Genomic DNA, 18,304 nt, shown 5'->3' on the forward strand with positions numbered 1-18,304 from the left:
GGCCTGTGTGTGTGCGGGAGCTGTGGCAGCAATACCAGAGGAATGGCAAGGCCGGACACTGGCAAGAGGGAGAGCGAGTGTGTGTGTGTGTCGCGTGCCAGGGTGCAGTTCGGCAGCTGCGATGCTCCCTCGGGCGCCAGAGCCCTCTGCCCTGTTTGCTTGGGGAACCCCTACCACCTCACCCCAAAACAGGCCCAGGGAGGGGTCCTCAGCACCCACTTGTTAGCTGCTGGGGGTTCGGCCAGCAATGAGGTGGCCTAAGGGTGCTTGCCTGGCTCCCCAGCACCGTGGGATGCCATTAGTGTATGCAAGTATAGTTACTTTACTGACTTAATACAGGATTTCTATCGCATGGGCTTATGGCTTCAACTTTCCTGAGCTTACAGAGGAAGGGCGCTGCTCTCTTTCCTTTAGCTGTGCAGGCAAACACACAGCATCGAGGTAGGATTAATAATGAGGTACCATGTGCATATATATATATGTTTGTGTATATATATATATATATAAAAATAAACATATATATGTTTGCAACATAATTTGTAATTAATGTTACGTATGGTACTGCATCTGTTATAATATACCTACAAATAAATCTTATCAAACTAAAAGTATGTATTCAAAGTATTTGTGTTGTATCAGCAAGACGGGCAAGCTGAAGTGAACCAAAAAGACTCAAAGCTCTGTCGGGCTGCCAGGGAAATGGCTGTCGCGGCACTGGTGAGTGCTTGGTGGAAAACGGTGGCGCTGCTCAAGTGCCAGATGTGAAGAGGAATTTTTATCAGGAAGTTTATTTAAGAACAAAGTCAAATGCCTCTCTGCCTCCATGGAAAATATACATACATATCTAATTAGACACACATTGCACACATGTATGTATATATGGATGGACCTATGTGTACATATATGTATATGCACATACCTTGTATGTACTCTCTCTATAAAGATAATGTATATACTGTGATCTGTATAATGGTGTAAGTATATATAGTTGTATAATAGTGTATATAGAGTGTATCGTGCATATAGTGTATTGCATGTGTTATTATAGACATAACGTATGTTATATGCAATATACAGATAACTGTGTATACTTTTTAATAGAAATATACATGCAAAGCGTGTGTAGATGCATATTTATACATCATACACACACATCCCTTTTCCACTAGCAGATGTCAGCCCTGATGGCCAGGGCTGCTGAGGACGGTGTGAGCCCCTCCGGGGGGGCCCGCACACAGCTGCCCACCAGCGTGAACTGCGATGCACACGCGGCTCCGGCCCTGCCTGGCCACCTCCTCCTGGGGCAACGTCATATTTAACCCAAGGGGGGGGGTGAAGCGGCAACCCCACTGCTGCTCTCTTTTTTAGCAAGAAGACCAAGAGCGAGGGAGCCAGCTGGGAGGAGGGCAGGGGGATTGCTGCTGCCTGGCCACTTGCGCACGGAGCTGAGCCACCCTTAGCAGTGTCACGCACCTAGCGAAAACTGTCACCAAACACCTGCAGTCAAAATAGTTTTATTTTCTTGTTTTATACAAAATACAAAATGTACATGTTATGTTTGTCGATCCATATATGTTAAAAAAGACACTGTAGATTCAAATTAAACTTGCTTACATAAATCGTGTAAACATAGACCCAAGCCTGTATTTGCTAAGGTTTCATTAGCTGTGGAATACACTACCTGCATGACAGAGTTATCTAGTTGCTTTTGTACAGCAAATGTAGTCTGAAAAAAAGTGATTAATTTTTTGTCAGGCACCCCCCTCCCCTGTCCCGGTACTGGCTTGTGTACTCCAACCAACTCAAATACTTGACATACATACACCAAGTTACTTGCATAAATGTATCTATCTTGTTTGATGTATATACCTATCCATATACTAGGAGATGGTTCACCACTGCATGCAGGTGTCCAAAGGGAGGCCCAAGGGTCACGCTGAACATACAAGGTCCAGCAAGTGTACAACACCCGGTGCTGCAAATGACCGCACAGGCTGCTGAGACTCAACTGCCCCTCCAATACCTGGAGATGTTGATCCACTCCCATCTCCAAGGGCAAGAGTTTTTTGTGGTGTGTTGTTTTTTTTTTTTTTTTTAAAGTTTGTCCATGCATCTTAGTGTGATGTGAGGTGCAGGTGGGTTGTTCACAGTTGGACTCTCGGAGCCACTTTCTGTGTCTCACACGCCAAGCAAAGGGCCTTAGGCACTGCACGCTGTGATGGTCAAAGGCAACAATACTTTAGTAACCCCCTGAAGAAGAAACAGGAGGAGATGAGGAAATGCTGCTTAGCCCTCAGCCTGGCTCACTCTCATTTTGCTTCTCTGCTTGTTGACTCTCTGATGTAACCATTGCAGGCTATGAACATTAGCAAAATTAATTCAGCTAGTATGATACACGGGGCACATGCTGCCCCGCTGATTCCCTTTCTACCACTGTGGGTTACTTTGTACTTTCCCAGGTATTGAAATCAGTGCAAAATTTATTTTTGACTCAGTCTGTGACAATTTCAGGCCTCCCGTTCCCCCCCCCCCAAAAAAAAAAAAAAAAAAAAAAAAGTGGGAAGGAAGAGGAGGAGTTTGTCACAGCCAGCTGAGGCTGGGCTAACTTCATTACTCCTTTCTTTAAAAAAAGAAATGTTGAAGTGCAGTTGAGCACTACTGCAAAACCAACAGCAACACTTGCATTCAGTAGCACCAGGATTCCACCCACTGCACTTATTTAAACATTTGCAAGGGAAAGACCCTGCAGAAACAGCTCTCATCTGCCCCTGAATCCCCCAGACCCTGTTCACCAGAATGTCATCATGTTTAGCATTAATACAGCTCACCCCCTCCTAAGCAGGGATCACAGAGGCAGCTACTCTTCAGAGGAGAGAGGGATTTAGGTGATTCAGATGTAGGGAGAGCTGTCTTGCTCTCTATACGTAAATTTGGCAGTCGGACCAGTATCACAAAACGCACGGCCAAGGGTTTGGAAGAGTTAAGCCCCGGCAAGCGCTGGTACACCTACTGCGTACATGGCTTGTACCACGGGCTGTCTTCCTGCTGGAGTCAGTAAGGAGACGGCTGGTAACTCCCGCAGCTGCAGGGTCAGGCTCCAGCGTGGTCTGTGCACATAAAGCCCTGGCCTGTTTCCCAGGGGCGAATGAACACCATCGCTTCCCAGCGCACAACCATGAAATCAGCCCAGCCCACGAGGCATGCAACAGGCACACGGCCCAGGTTTTGCTCTGGTTCTGCTGATGCTCCTGGTGCTAACAGCACTTTTTGTAACACATGCAGGGGATGATAGTGCTGGAATTGGTGTCCTCTGACAAACCAGAAGGCATTTTGTAAGTGCACCCACTGGGATAAGGGTCTTTTTGCTCTTCAGGAATATGGCAGTGTCCAGAGATAGGAAGGAAGTGAGCCACCATTTCCACCGAGTTATCCCACACTAGCAGGTCAATGAATGCATCACTTGTTACAGTTTTCAAATGTAAAATTAACTTCCTCATCTGCACATGAGAAAAGTCCCCTCCTTCTTATGCCTTGGCTTAGAGAAACGAGCCCGGACCCACATTCCCTCCCCCACAGCCAGCAGTCCTTGGATCCCTTCCCCAAAAAAGATGGGAAACAGAAATAGCGAAGCTGAAGTAAGTTGAAGAACAAGCTGAAGTACAACTCCACACCTTGTATGTACACCAAGCACCAGCTGGTCTCACGCGTGACAAAACCCATGCCAGGTGCCCAGCATGTGCTTCTGTATGGTTGCCACCAGCCAGCAAGGGCCACCGGTGGCAAGGGCAACAGCACAGCCCCGGGACAGCCACGCTGACTGGCCAGCACTGGGCCAGTGCCTGGCACGGCCCCACAACCAGGGCGAGCTTCGCCTCCGGGCATCGTGGGGACAGTTGCAGGCTACAGGCTGGCTCTTGCCTTGTCATCGTTTCAAGTGCTGGTGGAATCGCCGATTTCCAAAGAGGACTTGTGAAGCACCTCAGGCTGGAGGACGTCTGGCAGCACTTACCCCCTGAAACTTGCACATACCAGGAATAACAACTGATGTCTTAGCAGAATGATTAAAAGATAAGATGCTTTAATTTCACTGCCTTTAACATAAACATCCATTATTTGACTGTTTACTCAGGAGTAAACAGAATAAAACCAAATGCAACTTGTAAGAATGACAAGTTTTTCCTCTGTCTTTAACTCTTGCACTCTTATTTTGTTCACAACCCGTTCATCGTCATCATTTAAATAAACCGCAAAGATTTATTATACCACAATGTGGTAACACACAGACATGCATGTCTGAAATGGCCCCAGTGGATGGGAAGCCCAACAGACCGTACTGCCATCCTACAGCAGACAGTTTATTCTAGTGACATGGAAACAGGTTGTCTTATACTAACAGCTTATTTATATCACATAAAGTAGATTTTTGTACAGTACTTCACGCCTTTTAAAAACACAGTCTCGTATTTAATGTTCTCCAGTCAATAGTCATTGACGTTGGCATAGACAAATCGTCAAACAAAACGCACAGATGTTGCTTGGATTGACTTAGAGGAGTGTGGCGGGGCAAACATCATTTCTGGCTATTTGTGGTTAGTGGGAAGTCAAATCATCTGTGGGAGATACAAAGACAACATTTTAGTGCTCAGGTCTTGGAGCCCTCCTCCTGTGCAGGCCTGGGAGAGGGGAGTCACAGCATCTGCAAACCCAGGACAGAAAGTCGAGCATTTGTATGTGTCTTTCCAGGACTGGAATTTTAAAATTCACCACTTCTCTACGATGGTCTTTCCTAGCAGTTCCCTTTGCAGCTAGGCGGATGACAGTTTGTTTGGGGTTTTTTTGCCACTTAAAAAAGAACAGTTTAAAAAGAGAGATGGCTAGGCATCGTTTTCTTTCTTTTAATGTACAATCTCAGTTAACAGTTTTTGTTACTTTTAGCTTTCAAAGTTCAAAAATATAAACTCTCTAAAGTGCATAATTGTACTTACATTTCATATAAACTATCTGAAATTCTAGCAATATACCATGTAAACAGCGGTAACTAAGCATCAGAAAATGCTACAATCTCATCAGTTTAAAAATAAAATGGACTGTTCCCTACATATCATTTATCAAGATTTGTCAGGGGCAAAACCCAGCAAAACAGATAATTTATCAGTACACAGTGCAAACAGGCTTTTAAAAATAAGCAGAGAAAACATACTCCTGGGAAGCCTTGGCCCACTGGAAAAACGTATGACTATGAAGAAAGGGCAGAAACCGCTTCTCTTGTCCATGTAAAGATGTCCAGGCCCAGATTCAGCAAAGCGCCCAAGCTTTAGTCCATCGTAATTCAGCAAAATCCCAAATGCAGACCAGCCTGAGGCACATGCTCACCATGCGTGCTTTTGCTTTGCTGAACTGGGCCTGAACAATACCAAACTGAGCCAGCGCTAAGGACTGTTCTGTAACCCAACATCCTTTCTCATCCCACACTTCTACTAGCAGAGTGACACCGCAACCAGTTTGGCTCAGCTGCTATACCTAAAATAACTAGGGAGAGCTGACTATGGACTCCGAGAGGAAGAGCCCATAAGAGGAGGCTGAAGGACAAAGGCACAGCTCTGTTTTCCTGGGCTGCCCTGTGTTCAGACAGGGGTTTACTCTGGTCAGGCTTCCCTTCCAGTCAAACATCTTCAAAAGCAGTTTTTGAGCCCATTTCTCAGCCCAGTTAACACACTTAAAGGATCAGTTTTGCAGAGGCAGAGCCCCACATCTCTCAAGAGAGGGAAACTCAGCATCTCTGAAAAGCCAAGCCCCAGGTCAGCACACAAGTCCTCCGGACTCTTTGGAAATATGAAATTCAGTCTTCACTGATTTTATATAGAAAGGGCAATTCTGTAATCATTAAAAAAACCAAAACCAACCAACCAAACAACAAAACAATCTGGGAGTCCCCCCTCCTAAGTGCTTTCACTAACGCACGCACATCACTGCCTTACCCATCCAGACTAGTAGTGGGCATGTGCAAACCCACTGGGAGAAGGTTGCCTTTTGAAGCACTTCTGGGATCCTGAAGAGACCAAAACACCCGCAGCATCAGTTTTGGCAAGAATTAACATAGCACATACAGCAACTGGAAGGGGTAAGTCTAAGTACCATAACCCAAATACATCTATTTGTGAGCCCACTTGCCCATATAAAGAAGGAAGGGGGAGAAGTTGTTCTGGGGGTCCTCTTCTTGCCTCCTCCGGCGTGAGGCCTGGCTATGACGACTGGCACTGCATTCGATCTCAGCCATTTGGCTTCTGCACATTAGCTACCTGGGGGATCAACGCAAAAGAGAGCATTACAGAAATGCTCTCCCTGGGACATGAGGGTCGAGCCCTGGCTCGGGGCAGAGCGAGTTGGTGCACACAAGCCTCTGGAGTGGGAGAGCAAACCCAGGTGGCCCGCAGAACTGCGAGTTCTGTGTTCCTGAACTCGCTGCCTTTCACTCCTTCAGGCACCATCTGTCTGACATGAGCACTTGAATCAGGTGTCCCAGGACTTTCTTTTCTGAAAGTCAAACAAATTTGAACATGTTGAATTGTCAAAACCTGCACCTGAGAGATGGGCCCTTTCTATAGGCGGAGCATGGCTCTAGGCTTTTAGTTCCCTCAGTATCCTCTGCGCTGGTATACCACCAATGCACACCGGGACGAAAAGACCATCCTCTGTTGCCACCATCACAGTGTCATTGCTGCAGCTCACATAGTCTGACTGACGGGGTACATAAAAGAACAACATTTAGGCTAGCGAGTATGTATGACACCCATATGGACTGTTCAGCTTGGACTCTTACATCTGTATCAGATGATGAAGCACATGTACTAACGGGGTGGGTCATCCAGATATCTTCCAGATACTTGACACCAGACATTTAACCGATCAGCTACCAAAATCCCAAGGGATTCTGACTTAAAGCTTTTAAAACCTCTTTTCCGCCCAGTTGCCTAAACATGGTCATAATGTTACAGTATCACCTTCCAAGTGGAACAAACTGGCAAGAACCTTGCTGCACGGCTCATTTTCTTTGCTATCCCAAACAGATGCAAGTACTTTCTTTACTTCAGTCGAATTGGCCATCAAAAAAGTGGGAAGAAAACCCAACGCAAGCCTAGGCAAAACTGTAACCCACACCACACCAGCTCTGGGTGATGACCAGGAGATTCTCACAGTGTTTACCTAGAGCAACAGAAGATGCTGGACTCCAAACAGTCAGGTCAAAAGTCTGAGCAAATCTTTACTGTAGCTACAAGAAAACAGTCTTGGTGCTATCTGACCTGTTGCCTTCACATGAGATCAGTCAGGGCACTTGTCTGTTAAACTAAAGTAGAAGCTATTTGATGATTTAATCACTATTCATCCTACTTTGCCTCGTGCTATGATATCCTGGGAAAAAAAGAATAGCATGGCTGGCTTTGATATTCTAAATATTACAGGATCTGTAAGCAAATCAAAACAGAAGGATCCCTTCAGTGAAGTCACCGAGCACAGCGTCATGTCTCCTACACCGGCAAACTCCATTTTGGGCATCAGGCCTGGAGAAACAGGGGGCAACAGCAAGTGTAGAGAGTGATGGAAAGCCACTTTTCCTCCCCCTCCCACCTCTGGGAATGGCCCTTCAGTTCCCAGGGAGCTCCTCAGCTCTCCCCAGCCAGGCTCCCGCTGCATCCACAGCATGCATTTGTCCATTTGGTGCTCTCTCTTCTTTGTTTACTGGCAAAAACAATCTCCTCCTTTACATGATCTTGGAGCTAATATCTCTTTTACTGATCAGGACCTCCAGCAGCCTCAGCTTGGCCTTAATCTGCTTGTATTCATTGTATTCTTCAGCCATAGGAGTGCGGTCTTCTTTCTGCACGTTCCTAGCAGGAGCGAAAGCAGATAATGAGCATTTCTGTAACAGGACGCCTTCCCTCAGCACCTCCCTCCGTCCCCCAACAAGACCTACAAAGCAGCTCCTCTCCTCCACTCCCCATCAGGGAACAAACCCAAAACTTTTATCCTTTGAGAGGAGGAAAAAAAAACAGAGGGGCAAACAAACTGCTCCAACAAAGTGTGGGACACTTGCATATTGAGGCTAAACACAATCTCACAGTTCCAAATGCAAAACCTTATTTGAAGCATGCCCTTCTTCTTTGAAATTGCCAGCCTCTACACAACAGTTGAAAAAGATTTCAGGAGCCATCTGAATGTCAGCCTGCTAGCATGGCAAAATAAAATACAGCTTCTCCTGGCTTGGCACCACATCACTTCCACAAACAGGCACACTTGTGAAAAGGAAGATGACATCTAATCAGATTTCTCTTAGCTTACATGAAACTTTTAAGTTTTCAGTGATTTTACAAGAACCTCTAAGGATGATGGCTGATGGCATGAAACTAACAAGATAATTTAAGAGTATAAATATATTAAAACATTCTATCAGCTCATTAATGAGGGACTTTTTCTGAAAATGATAAACCCAGCTACACCAAAGCAGAAATACTTGTTGAACTAGTGTCTGAATACAAGCAAGAATAGCACAGAAATCTAAACATACATCATTAGGAAAAACCTCAACCATTCTCTCACTGAGAAACTCTTCCATCATTCCTGTCAGCTGTGCTAGAGGCAGCTGGATTTTCACAATCTGTACTTTTGCTTCCCACTGCTTGTCCTAAGACAAAGTTTTCAAAGAGGTGTGGTCCCTGAAGGCCTTGGGGGGGAGGGGGGGCAGTAATTAATTTTAAGGGGCAACTGTAATGAATGTGGGTAAAACACTGCTGCTGATGATGAAGAAATATGTAATAGTGAATTCAGCTAACTTTCCATATTTGGAGGTCTTCGTAGATGCCAAACAGATTAAAAGCAGCTGAAGGACAGAGAGACAGCTGAGAAATTATTACCTTCCATTTTGTCGGAAAAAATTATCTTCAAAGTCTCTCAATTTTTTTCTGATTCGCTTTTTCTCTTCCCTGACTTCTTGGAGCTGCTCTAAAAGTTCAGGGCTGTTGGGTTTAAATATAAACAAGATTATACATATGTACACAATTATAACAGGAAACATACAGTAAATCTACAAATGTACGGTTGTATGTATGCCAAGCAATGGAGCTGCTCCTGCAAGCAGCTCTGGCAATCTGATGTTACTTGCAACTAAAAGCTCTCTGAATTTAGTTCAGCAAAACAATCATACACTTAAGCTGAAGCCTCTAAGGAGGTCAAGTGTGCATTTCACAATTCACCACTAACTTCCACGAAACTTACTTGCTGAAGATGGGTCTGGTTTTGGTCACGACTTAAGGCTATGACCTATGTGTGTTTGCATCAGACCTAGGTGCTTGAAACTAGCAAAGCTAGTTCAACTTGACCTCTCAAAAACCAGAAAAACCTTGCAGAGTACAGGGTTGTTTTCATGATAAAGGCTTGCCACTGGTGAAGTGGAGGTACTATTTAGTGCTAGATCCAAAGATGCAGAAGTCAAATATCAGTACCGGGACAAGGTAGTTTCTTCCCAAACCCTTTCATATGAGGGTCTATTTCATTTAAAAATAAAGTGCAAAAGCTTCTGACTCAGATCGTAAATGGAAAAAAAAATCTAGGCACTTTTCAGACAAATAAAATGCTATCTTAGCAAGAAATAACTTTTTGAAGTTGCCCGTGAATTCAACATACATGGATGCTTCATGGAGATTTGAAAGCCCCATATCCTGATTGCTCCTGGATGGCACCTTATCATCCACCGGAGAAACAAAGCCATCGGCATCATCTTCTAGTTGATCCAAGAAGCTACGCACGTTGAAATCCGTTTTCATGGTAATTGTGAAATCTGGCTTCGCATTGCTGTCCTCCTCGGACCCCTCCTCTTCCTCCTACAGAGAGGGACAGAGCACCCCCGTAAGAGAATAGGTTACTGCCTCCCTTCTCAGAAACAGGTACCTCCTTTCACCACATGCACTGGGGAACAGGTATGAAAAGTGGATAGGCAGAGCAAGCACTTTAATTGCTAAGCAATACAGGACACCAGAAGACCACCAGTAAGACACCCTATACCCAAAGCATGTCAGAGAAACTGCAACCACCAACTCAGATTCGTTAATGCGACCCAAGGCAACAAAACTGAGTGAAAAAATACCTGGGGTTCTTAGCAACCTGTTGCTTTGTTTAATTTATGTTCTGATGTAAATAAAAACACTTACAGCCACTACGCACACTGTGTAAAGCATACCCGCCATCCTCTATGTTTCCGTACAAATACACCTGGCAGCATACACAGATTGCCAGGTTAAAATACGAAATATTCTCTCAATAGATGCAGCTCAACAGCTCTCTCTAATGGCTGCATTTAAGGCCTCAAATGCTCGTACAGTGGTATCAATGAGCTCAGATCAGTCTTTCAATGGCCCAAATGTGGGATATGATTGACTGTAAAAGGACTGCTGATGCTAATGTGATCCCGACATCAGCTCTGTACCATTTAGCTGAAATACACTAAAAATTGGAGTGGAAACACTCTGCAGAGTGCAATTTCCCCAAAATACACTGACGAATTGGTTGTGCTCAAATTTTTTGCAAGATTTATAGGCACAAGATTTGGAAGTCTCTGCTGCACTTGGTACTTGCTAATTCATAGCATTCTCGAATGTAGGGCTTGTCCTGCGACACTGTCCAGAAATCATTTGGATTTTCAGGGAACAGGGCCCAGTTTTCTCTTACTTACAGAGACATTTCTAGAAGGCAGTTTTCAACCTTAATATAAGGAATGAGGCATGGGCATTAGAGGAAGGTAATAAATGCCAGCATGGACAGTAAGTCTCTTAAATATGTATGTATGTGTATATATATTTATTTTACAAACATGTAACTCTAGCCAGGGAGGATCTACGCGCATGCGTATCTTTAAAAGCTTTTGAGGGCTAATATCACTGAAGCCTTCAAGTGTATGCAAAAATATATTGTTGCACTGGGATCAAAAGAAGCCATTTTCTTTACTTTTTTTCACGTGATTCCTTGTGAATAGTTCAATTATTCCTAAGAGATTGCTCCCACGTTTCAAGCAAAAACGGGAGAAAGTAACACTAAGACCTGGCATAGTCCCATCAAATCCTCAAAGTCAATGATTTATAAACACATACAATTACATGAAATCAGAGTTTGCCCAGAGTTTTCTTTTTATGTTAAAGCTCTAGGCCATGAAAATGCAATGCAAAGCCACAGGCTGAGAATTACAACCAAGATGGAGGCTTAAGGATGAAAAAAGATTAGCTGGAGAGAAGTTTTGAGTAATAATAATAAAAAAATACACAGAGAAGTTTGAAAACATCTCAGGAAAATCTGCAGGGAACTTGTGGAAATTAAAGCAATATTTAGCGTATGATTAAGTAAGACCGTTTCTCCAGACGTAAATTATATAGCTTAAAGAGAAGGCATAAAACAGCAGTCACGTGTTGTCCTTAAACCCTGCAAACAACTTCAGGCTGGGCTGGGGAAGGAAGACCATCTCTCACTGCCATTTACCAGTCCCCAAGCACGCTGTCCTGCCCTGCCGGGTAAAGGCAACTAGGACTGAAGCAGGAGAACACCGATCCTGCTGCGGCATGGAGGAGGATTTGCTAAGTCAATCCAAGCAGTAAAAACGGTGTGCTTTATTTTAGGGGAATCCCTCTGGCACCAAAGGAGGAGCTCCTGTGCCCTTTCCTGGGAGAGCAAGTCGCTTCTGGATTCCCCTTCTGGAGAGAAAGGAAAGGGACAATTTTCATAAGCAGTGTGACGAATTGCTCCCGAGGACAGATGCAAGGTGAACTTGAATCTGTCAATGGGGCAGCAGTCTCTTCCCCATAGACGCCCCTGAGCCTGTCCCTTGCCTCACTCCAGGGCACCAGCGCGCTGCCCAAGCCAGCAAGGATTACACTGGCCCAGAGCTCAGGAGCGAGCCTCCCGCCAGTGGAAGCCCATGGGAGGAAAAGCAAGCGTAGAAATTTCACTTGTTTAGACCTCGGTGCCAAAACACTACATTTGGCTGTCACAAGACCTCTTAAAGCATTTTGCTGTTTAAAACGAAGGAGCAAATTAAAAGGATTCTTAGCGAGAACTCAAATAGAAATAGCCATCTAAGGCCTTCGCTTTAAACAACTGTCACATGGGAATCTTATTTTAAACCTGCACTGGCATTTACACCTTGAACCAGAATGATTTTCATTGACTAGATAGATCCATTTGGCTTACACCTGGCTTGGATCTTTAGGCAATCATGAGGCATTTAAACTTTTCAGAGTTACAAATACAAAATTTCCAGCGTATCCCATCATCAGCACTCCCAGCAAGCAAGCTTCCCAATGATTTTTTCAACACAGACAATATTCAAGATATTGTACCCAAATGTTTGGTAAGGCTTCACCTCAAATCACCTTTCAAGCTTTTATCCAACTCTCCCAAATGCTTAAACCCCCGCCCCCCAATAAAAAAACCCGATGGTGTCAGGGGCCCGTCAAGATAGGTAGTGCTCTGCCCATAGCGGACCTATGCAGGGGGTAAGTTTTGGGGCCTTTTGGCAATTTCCTCTCTTCAGTTCTGAGTGTAGTTCAGTGCAAAGCTGCCACAGCAGCTTCACAGGGCCCCATTTAAGTGTTAAAAGGCATGTAAGCGCTAACGGCCTTAAGGCTGTCACCCTGATCTTCAGTCAGAAACCTCTCAAGGTTTGTAAGCCATGCCGGTCATCAGAGATCACCATAATTGATAGCTGTAAGTTTTGACCCCAGGTGCAAGCGTAGGTGAAAAACAGAGGACACACTAAAAGAAAAAAACAAAACCAGAAATACCCTCCACCAGACCACTATTGCAGATTTGATCCAGCAGTTATCTAGAAAATACTGAGAGCTCAGTGATGATTAACCAGCCTCCAAAGAGCAGATTAACATCTTCAGTCTGCAATCTGGTTTTAATGAATAAGTGCCTTGAATAGTCCATTAATACACAATCTACTGTAATTGCCTAATAATCAAATCACCTTGGATGTCTACGTCTGCAGTATTTAGACCGTTAACCAAACTGTGGCTGGATAACGGATAAGTGACCCAAGTGTGACGAAGCATGTTTTTCCCCTGTTACGTTGCAAGGGGAACGAAAGCAAGCCAGGGCCCAGCTCCACGCTGCGTGTCCTGCTCAGCTGTTGGACTTCTCTTCTTCTCAGGGGAAGAAGGCCCAATATCATAGCAGTCTTCACCACCAAGAATTACTGCTCCACAGCAGCATGAGAAAAACACAACAATCCTGCCATCCAAATCTGACCAAGGGTTAATTAGCAGAACTGAGTTGTTCTTACTTCCATCCTCATGTGACTTGGTTAGAAATACCATTCACAAGGTGCTGACAAAGAGCCCTGGATAAAATAAGCATGTGAATGGGAGTAGGTATGGATCCCGTAAGTGCCTCGGTTGGCTCCACATATGAGTGTTAGTTTTGTGAGAGCTCATTCCTGCCACGGTGCTGTGAGCAAGCCACAGAGCTTTGGAGTGAGAGAAACTACCGCAAAACAAGTTAGTGTCATTAAAAAGAAAGAAGGAAAGCAAAAAGAAAAGCAATGTACAAAGGTAATTGTGATCTTTTTTTAAAGCAACCCAAAATATATTATGTGCAGGTGGGGGGGGGAGAAGAAGGATGGGAAAGAATGCAAAGCCAAGGAAATACTGTAGTCTTATCTACAACAAGGGAAGAATTTGATCAGAACTGGTGAGGCTTAAAGCAGCTACTGATTTTTCAGGAGGACACTGCAAAAAAATCAACACTGATGGAAAAAAGAATGTCAATCAATCATTCTCTTTCATTGGTATAAGGGGAAAATTGATGCAAACTGAGCAATTAGTTAGCAGCTGGAGGTCTTCACCTTTATCTCCTTGAAGAAGGAAGCTGTTTCGCCCTCGATAATTGGCTGCAGCAAAGGGCTTCTCCGCTTGCTGGAGGGGGAACCCTGTGACAGGTGTTAACAAGTACGTTACATTGTGAACCCCTTTCTCCTCCACCACCTGCTCTCAGCTCATTCTCACCCACACATTCACTCTCAGCTCATCACTGGACCATCAGGAGAAATCTATTTCTTAAAGAAGAAAATCATGTCCAGTAAACCCCCTTGGAACCTTGGGCTGTTTTCTCTCAGGATGTTGCTTAGCAAGGAACATCACTGCCAAACACTTTCAAGGAAAAAAAGCTTGGATGCTGGAATACTAGCTGGGCAGGAACTACAAAGTAAAGGCTGCAAGAAAATAATCCCCAGCCCAAGGCCCAGACACACACACGACATTTGGTTGGCTCTCCAGAGCTACGCTGTAAGCCCAGCTAGACTCTCCAGGCTTGCTTTCCAGGAGTCTGATTTCCCACTGAGGTGCCTAATGATGTAGAGATGGATTTTCAAATGCATCCTGCCTCTGCACGAGCCTCTCGCTGTTCTCACTAGAGGAGCTGGGGAAAGCCAGTCGTCTCTCTGCTAGCCACTGTGCAATTTCACTGTTGTGTCTAAACAGGACCTGAGCTCTCTTTTAAACTGCCCATGCACAGCTACACGGCTTCTTCCTTCTGATTGCCAGCACCGTCTCCACAGCACACACTTTGGGGAGTACTTTGCATATTCAAGAAGGAACAGCTTTCTGTTTTGTTTTAAATGCAGGACCACCTCCCACTATTTGCAGAAAAAAAACCCCACTTCTCAGTGTGACTGCACTGAGTAATGCTGTGCCAGTCCATTCACTTCACTGGCGGTCTGTGAAAAGTGGCCAGGACATGAGCACTGCTTGGGAACAGCAAAAAAAGTAAAGGATCATACATGACAGACAGAGTAAACAGGAACCATCATAAAACAATTCTCTTTCCATAGACAGGCTAAAAGTATTCTGTGTGTATTTTTTAGATCAAATACTTTTGAAAAAAAGTGGCCTACACAAGTTGTCTAAAATTAGAGATAGTGCATTTGCTCCCCAGAGGGGTGCACTGGATTCCTTGCTGGTGGCAGTGCCTCCTTGCCAAAGCACCACCTCAAATGAGGGAATATTCACCACGTGCAGGATCTCTTTAATACAAATAAAGTGTTAGAAGACTGTTGGCCTTTTCTCTCAGCCAAGGAGACTGGCATCTCCTGTGGGACCGGGACCCACACAAGTCTGTGTTCCTGACATACAATCCTGTGTAACCGAGCAGCATGGAAGACCTACAGCTCAGAGTGGCTTGGTATGGAAGGGGAAGTGAGGCTGTAGCCAAACACAAGATGATGAAATAACAGCAGCAGCCCAATGGAAAGAGGAGAAACAACACAAGGTGAGATGTGCCCCATGGCTCATGGGTGGGCACTAGAGTCCCTTGACCAGCTTTGCCCAACTTCAGTATATGGTTTGTTATTGATTCACTCATTTGCTTGGTCTTTGAGCGATACCGGAGGTTGGGACTTGACCTTAGCGATTGTGTTGTATGCAAAAGTGCGGTGATTCCTGTTTCCTCAGCTCGAAACCAAAGAAATAGCCCCCCAAAGAAGGCTCTACTCACAATGATAGGGATGGTGTTGGCTCTGGAGAGGATCTGCTTGACCAAGCGATACCTGTCATACAATGGCTTCATCACCTGTCGCTCATTTTTGGTAACCTGAAAAGGAAAAAGAAGCGACATACATGAAGCCTGCAGCAGATACTCCACCCCCTGATGCATGTGCCTGCGATCGCTGTTAGTCAGAGGGGGCTTGAAGGGAATTTCATGAGGATGACAGGTTAGCAGCATTAGCCCTGAAACTGGTAATGCAAGTGCTTGTGTACGTCATTGCACCTCCTGTCCCAGGTGCCAGATGAAGCAGCACCCAAGCTGTGGGGTGTCTTGTAATGTGGCTGTATGAGACAGGTGGTTTAAATGACCAACTGAGGTATCACATGTCGACAGCACAAAATGACCCATACAAGCAGCAGTCTGTGCTTGTAATCACGTCTACCATTGTAAGTCACAACGTGAGGTTTCCCACCTTTATTATTGTCGCTGGGACCTCAGAGGCAGTGTTTATGACCCAGGAAACGAGAAAGGAGCTGCAATGACTGGATACTGCAATGAAAGGAGACTTCCCCAGGGTAGGTTAAACTACAGATTTCACAAAAGCTGACTTTCTGGCTTTGCTATTCCTCCTGATTTCCTATCCAAGCCAGCAGTTCTTCATATTTTTAACCCCTTCCCCTCCACCCCTCCTCCCAGCAACCTTACTGGGGAGAAGTTACCACAGAACTGAGAAGGGATGAAGGTGCCAGAGCTGTGTGGACTACAGAAGACAGAGTAGTGCTGTGATGCCCACCCCAAGCCTTCCTTACATTGCTCTGTCCCTAACTCCACTCCTCCTAGCTGCACGTTGTGCTCCCTCCTCAGTTTGAGAGTATTACAAACTGCGAGTGTTCATTTCTGTTTTTCTTTCAGAGCCAAGCTCAGCTGAAAACCTCAGTAGTACTGACAGCGCAGGAGAAGGGAAGACCTAACAGACAGTAGCTAGTGTGGGAAAGCAAAGGTCTGTCCAACTAAGTACTAGTTGTGAGGAAGCTGGGCTTTATTTCTTCAGTATTTTGTTACAGCAGGGTTAGAAAACAAACAAACAAAATACTCAGCAGAACCAACCTGATCATCATCTTTCTCTGTATTCAGCACTGTCTGACCCACATTCTATGACTGTTCTTCCATTGGATCTTTTGCCTAACTTTCAGATTATAAAGCTCTTACAAGGGGAAGCTTTAAGTGATTCTCCTGTCATGCCTATCTGCCTCAAGACTTTTTACTGCTGCTAATCACCAGAGCATCTGAACAGCTGCCATATAAAATCAACATCAACAGTGTAACCCCTAGTGAGCTTTGTACAGTCTCCCTTTCTACGATAGAAATAGGAGGAAAGGGAATACAGCTTGAGACAGGGAGGAAATTTCAAAATGAACTGTCTTTTATTTTCTCTGCAGTTGACTTTCACTGGAGTAAGCTTTCTAAAGCTTTCACATCCTCCCTCCAGAGCAGGAGAGGGTGTTGGTTTGCAAGTGGGAGAAGAGCTGTAAGTATTGCCAGGAGTGGGACTGGCAGGGATGAACTCTAAGAATCTGGAGGTAGCATCTTCCTCCTGATAATGAAGCCTATTTCCTACATTGGGGGCAGATGAATAGGGAGGAAGAAGGAGGAAGACGTTTTTGTTCCTTTCTGGGTTCATTGCAAACATCCCCAAGACTGATAAGGGGCATACAGATGGGTAGTGCAAGCCCTAGGGCCTGCGTGTCCCACCCCTCTGAAGCACAGTCAGACTCCAATACCAGCCAGCCTCAAGCTGGCTGTTCGTTGAGTAAGCAGCTCGCAGGGATTAGAGGGATGTGGGCAGCATCAAACAATTCACTCGGCCTGCTCTGTATCGAGTTTCATGGTGAGGTGTCTGCATTCAATTGCACTGGATAGCAAGTTGCCTCCAACTTTGGATGCTTCTCTGCAACCAATCAAGCATTCCACTGGAGAAACTGGGTAGCCTATATACATATATTATTCCTAGCTTTACTAGGTTAGCAGTTAGTAGAACAGGAGGCACAGCACTACTGTTAGCTCAGACAGTCTTTGTTACTAAAAAAAAATAATAAAAAAAGACTATGCTGAGGCTGAGAACCAAACCTTCAATTGATGGCATTTCAAAGTCGATAAATAGCACTGTTCTGTACAGAAAAATAAACATAAGACTTCGAATGGGCAAAAAATCCTTAGGTATGTTGAAAAATGGAAAAAATAAATGACATGCTTCAGTGTCTGAATATCAGTATGGAAGAAGAACACAGAGAATTAATTTAGGCATTGGAAGTTAAGTGTATGGGGCCTGAGTTAACCCTGCAGACTTACACCAGCACACTTAACAGAAAGCAGATTCTGAAAGAAAATGTTTAGCACATGGGCAAACTGTCTCACTAGGTAAACATAAGTAATACCAGCAAAACCTGAGTATATTTTGGGAGAACATCAAAATGCAAAAAGGCTGTTGGAATAATGGAGCCTTTGACACAACTCTGGGGCACACTCCACATGGCAAAAGAGCAGCAGCCGAGGAACAGACCATTGCTTGCATTGTTAGAGCAGCTTGAGAATTTTTGCAGAGATGGACTTTTTGGCTTAACTAAAACAGTTCAGTTCCACCTTTGCAGGTTCATCTATCACTGGTGCAGAAAGACCTAGTTGCACAATAAATCTGAGCTCCATTGTTTTTCTTATTTAGTTAAGTATCTTTAAGAAAAAAAAAAAACAAAACTTGGCTGAACTATCCCCATTCTCCTCAAGC

The 18,304-nt window shown here is 44.7% G+C and overlaps 1 protein-coding gene across 5 annotated transcripts in view; it reads right to left on the reverse strand.

Annotated features, from left to right (window-relative positions):
* Window positions 1-2,566: 2,566 nt before the first annotated feature.
* Window positions 2,567-18,304, reverse strand: part of FAM13A (family with sequence similarity 13 member A) — a 134,389-nt gene continuing 118,651 nt past the window's right edge. For 3 of the 5 annotated variants that reach the window (XM_072861490.1, XM_072861489.1, XM_072861487.1), the window contains 5 exons: window positions 15,532-15,627; window positions 13,886-13,969; window positions 9,679-9,875; window positions 8,910-9,011; window positions 2,568-7,886 (listed from right to left, as the gene is read on the reverse strand). In XM_072861490.1, coding sequence (XP_072717591.1) covers window positions 7,760-7,886; window positions 8,910-9,011; window positions 9,679-9,875; window positions 13,886-13,969; window positions 15,532-15,627 — 606 coding nt within the window. In that variant the 3' untranslated portion in view covers window positions 2,568-7,759. Of the gene's footprint in view, window positions 7,887-8,909; window positions 9,012-9,678; window positions 9,876-13,885; window positions 13,970-15,531; window positions 15,628-18,304 lie in introns of all 5 variants that reach the window. The other 2 variants (XM_072861491.1, XM_072861488.1) reach the window with 2 other exon arrangements.

The sequence above is a fragment of the Ciconia boyciana genome, chromosome 5 (genome assembly GCF_034638445.1).
Source record: "Ciconia boyciana chromosome 5, ASM3463844v1, whole genome shotgun sequence".
NCBI classification, from domain to species: Eukaryota; Metazoa; Chordata; class Aves; order Ciconiiformes; family Ciconiidae; genus Ciconia; species Ciconia boyciana.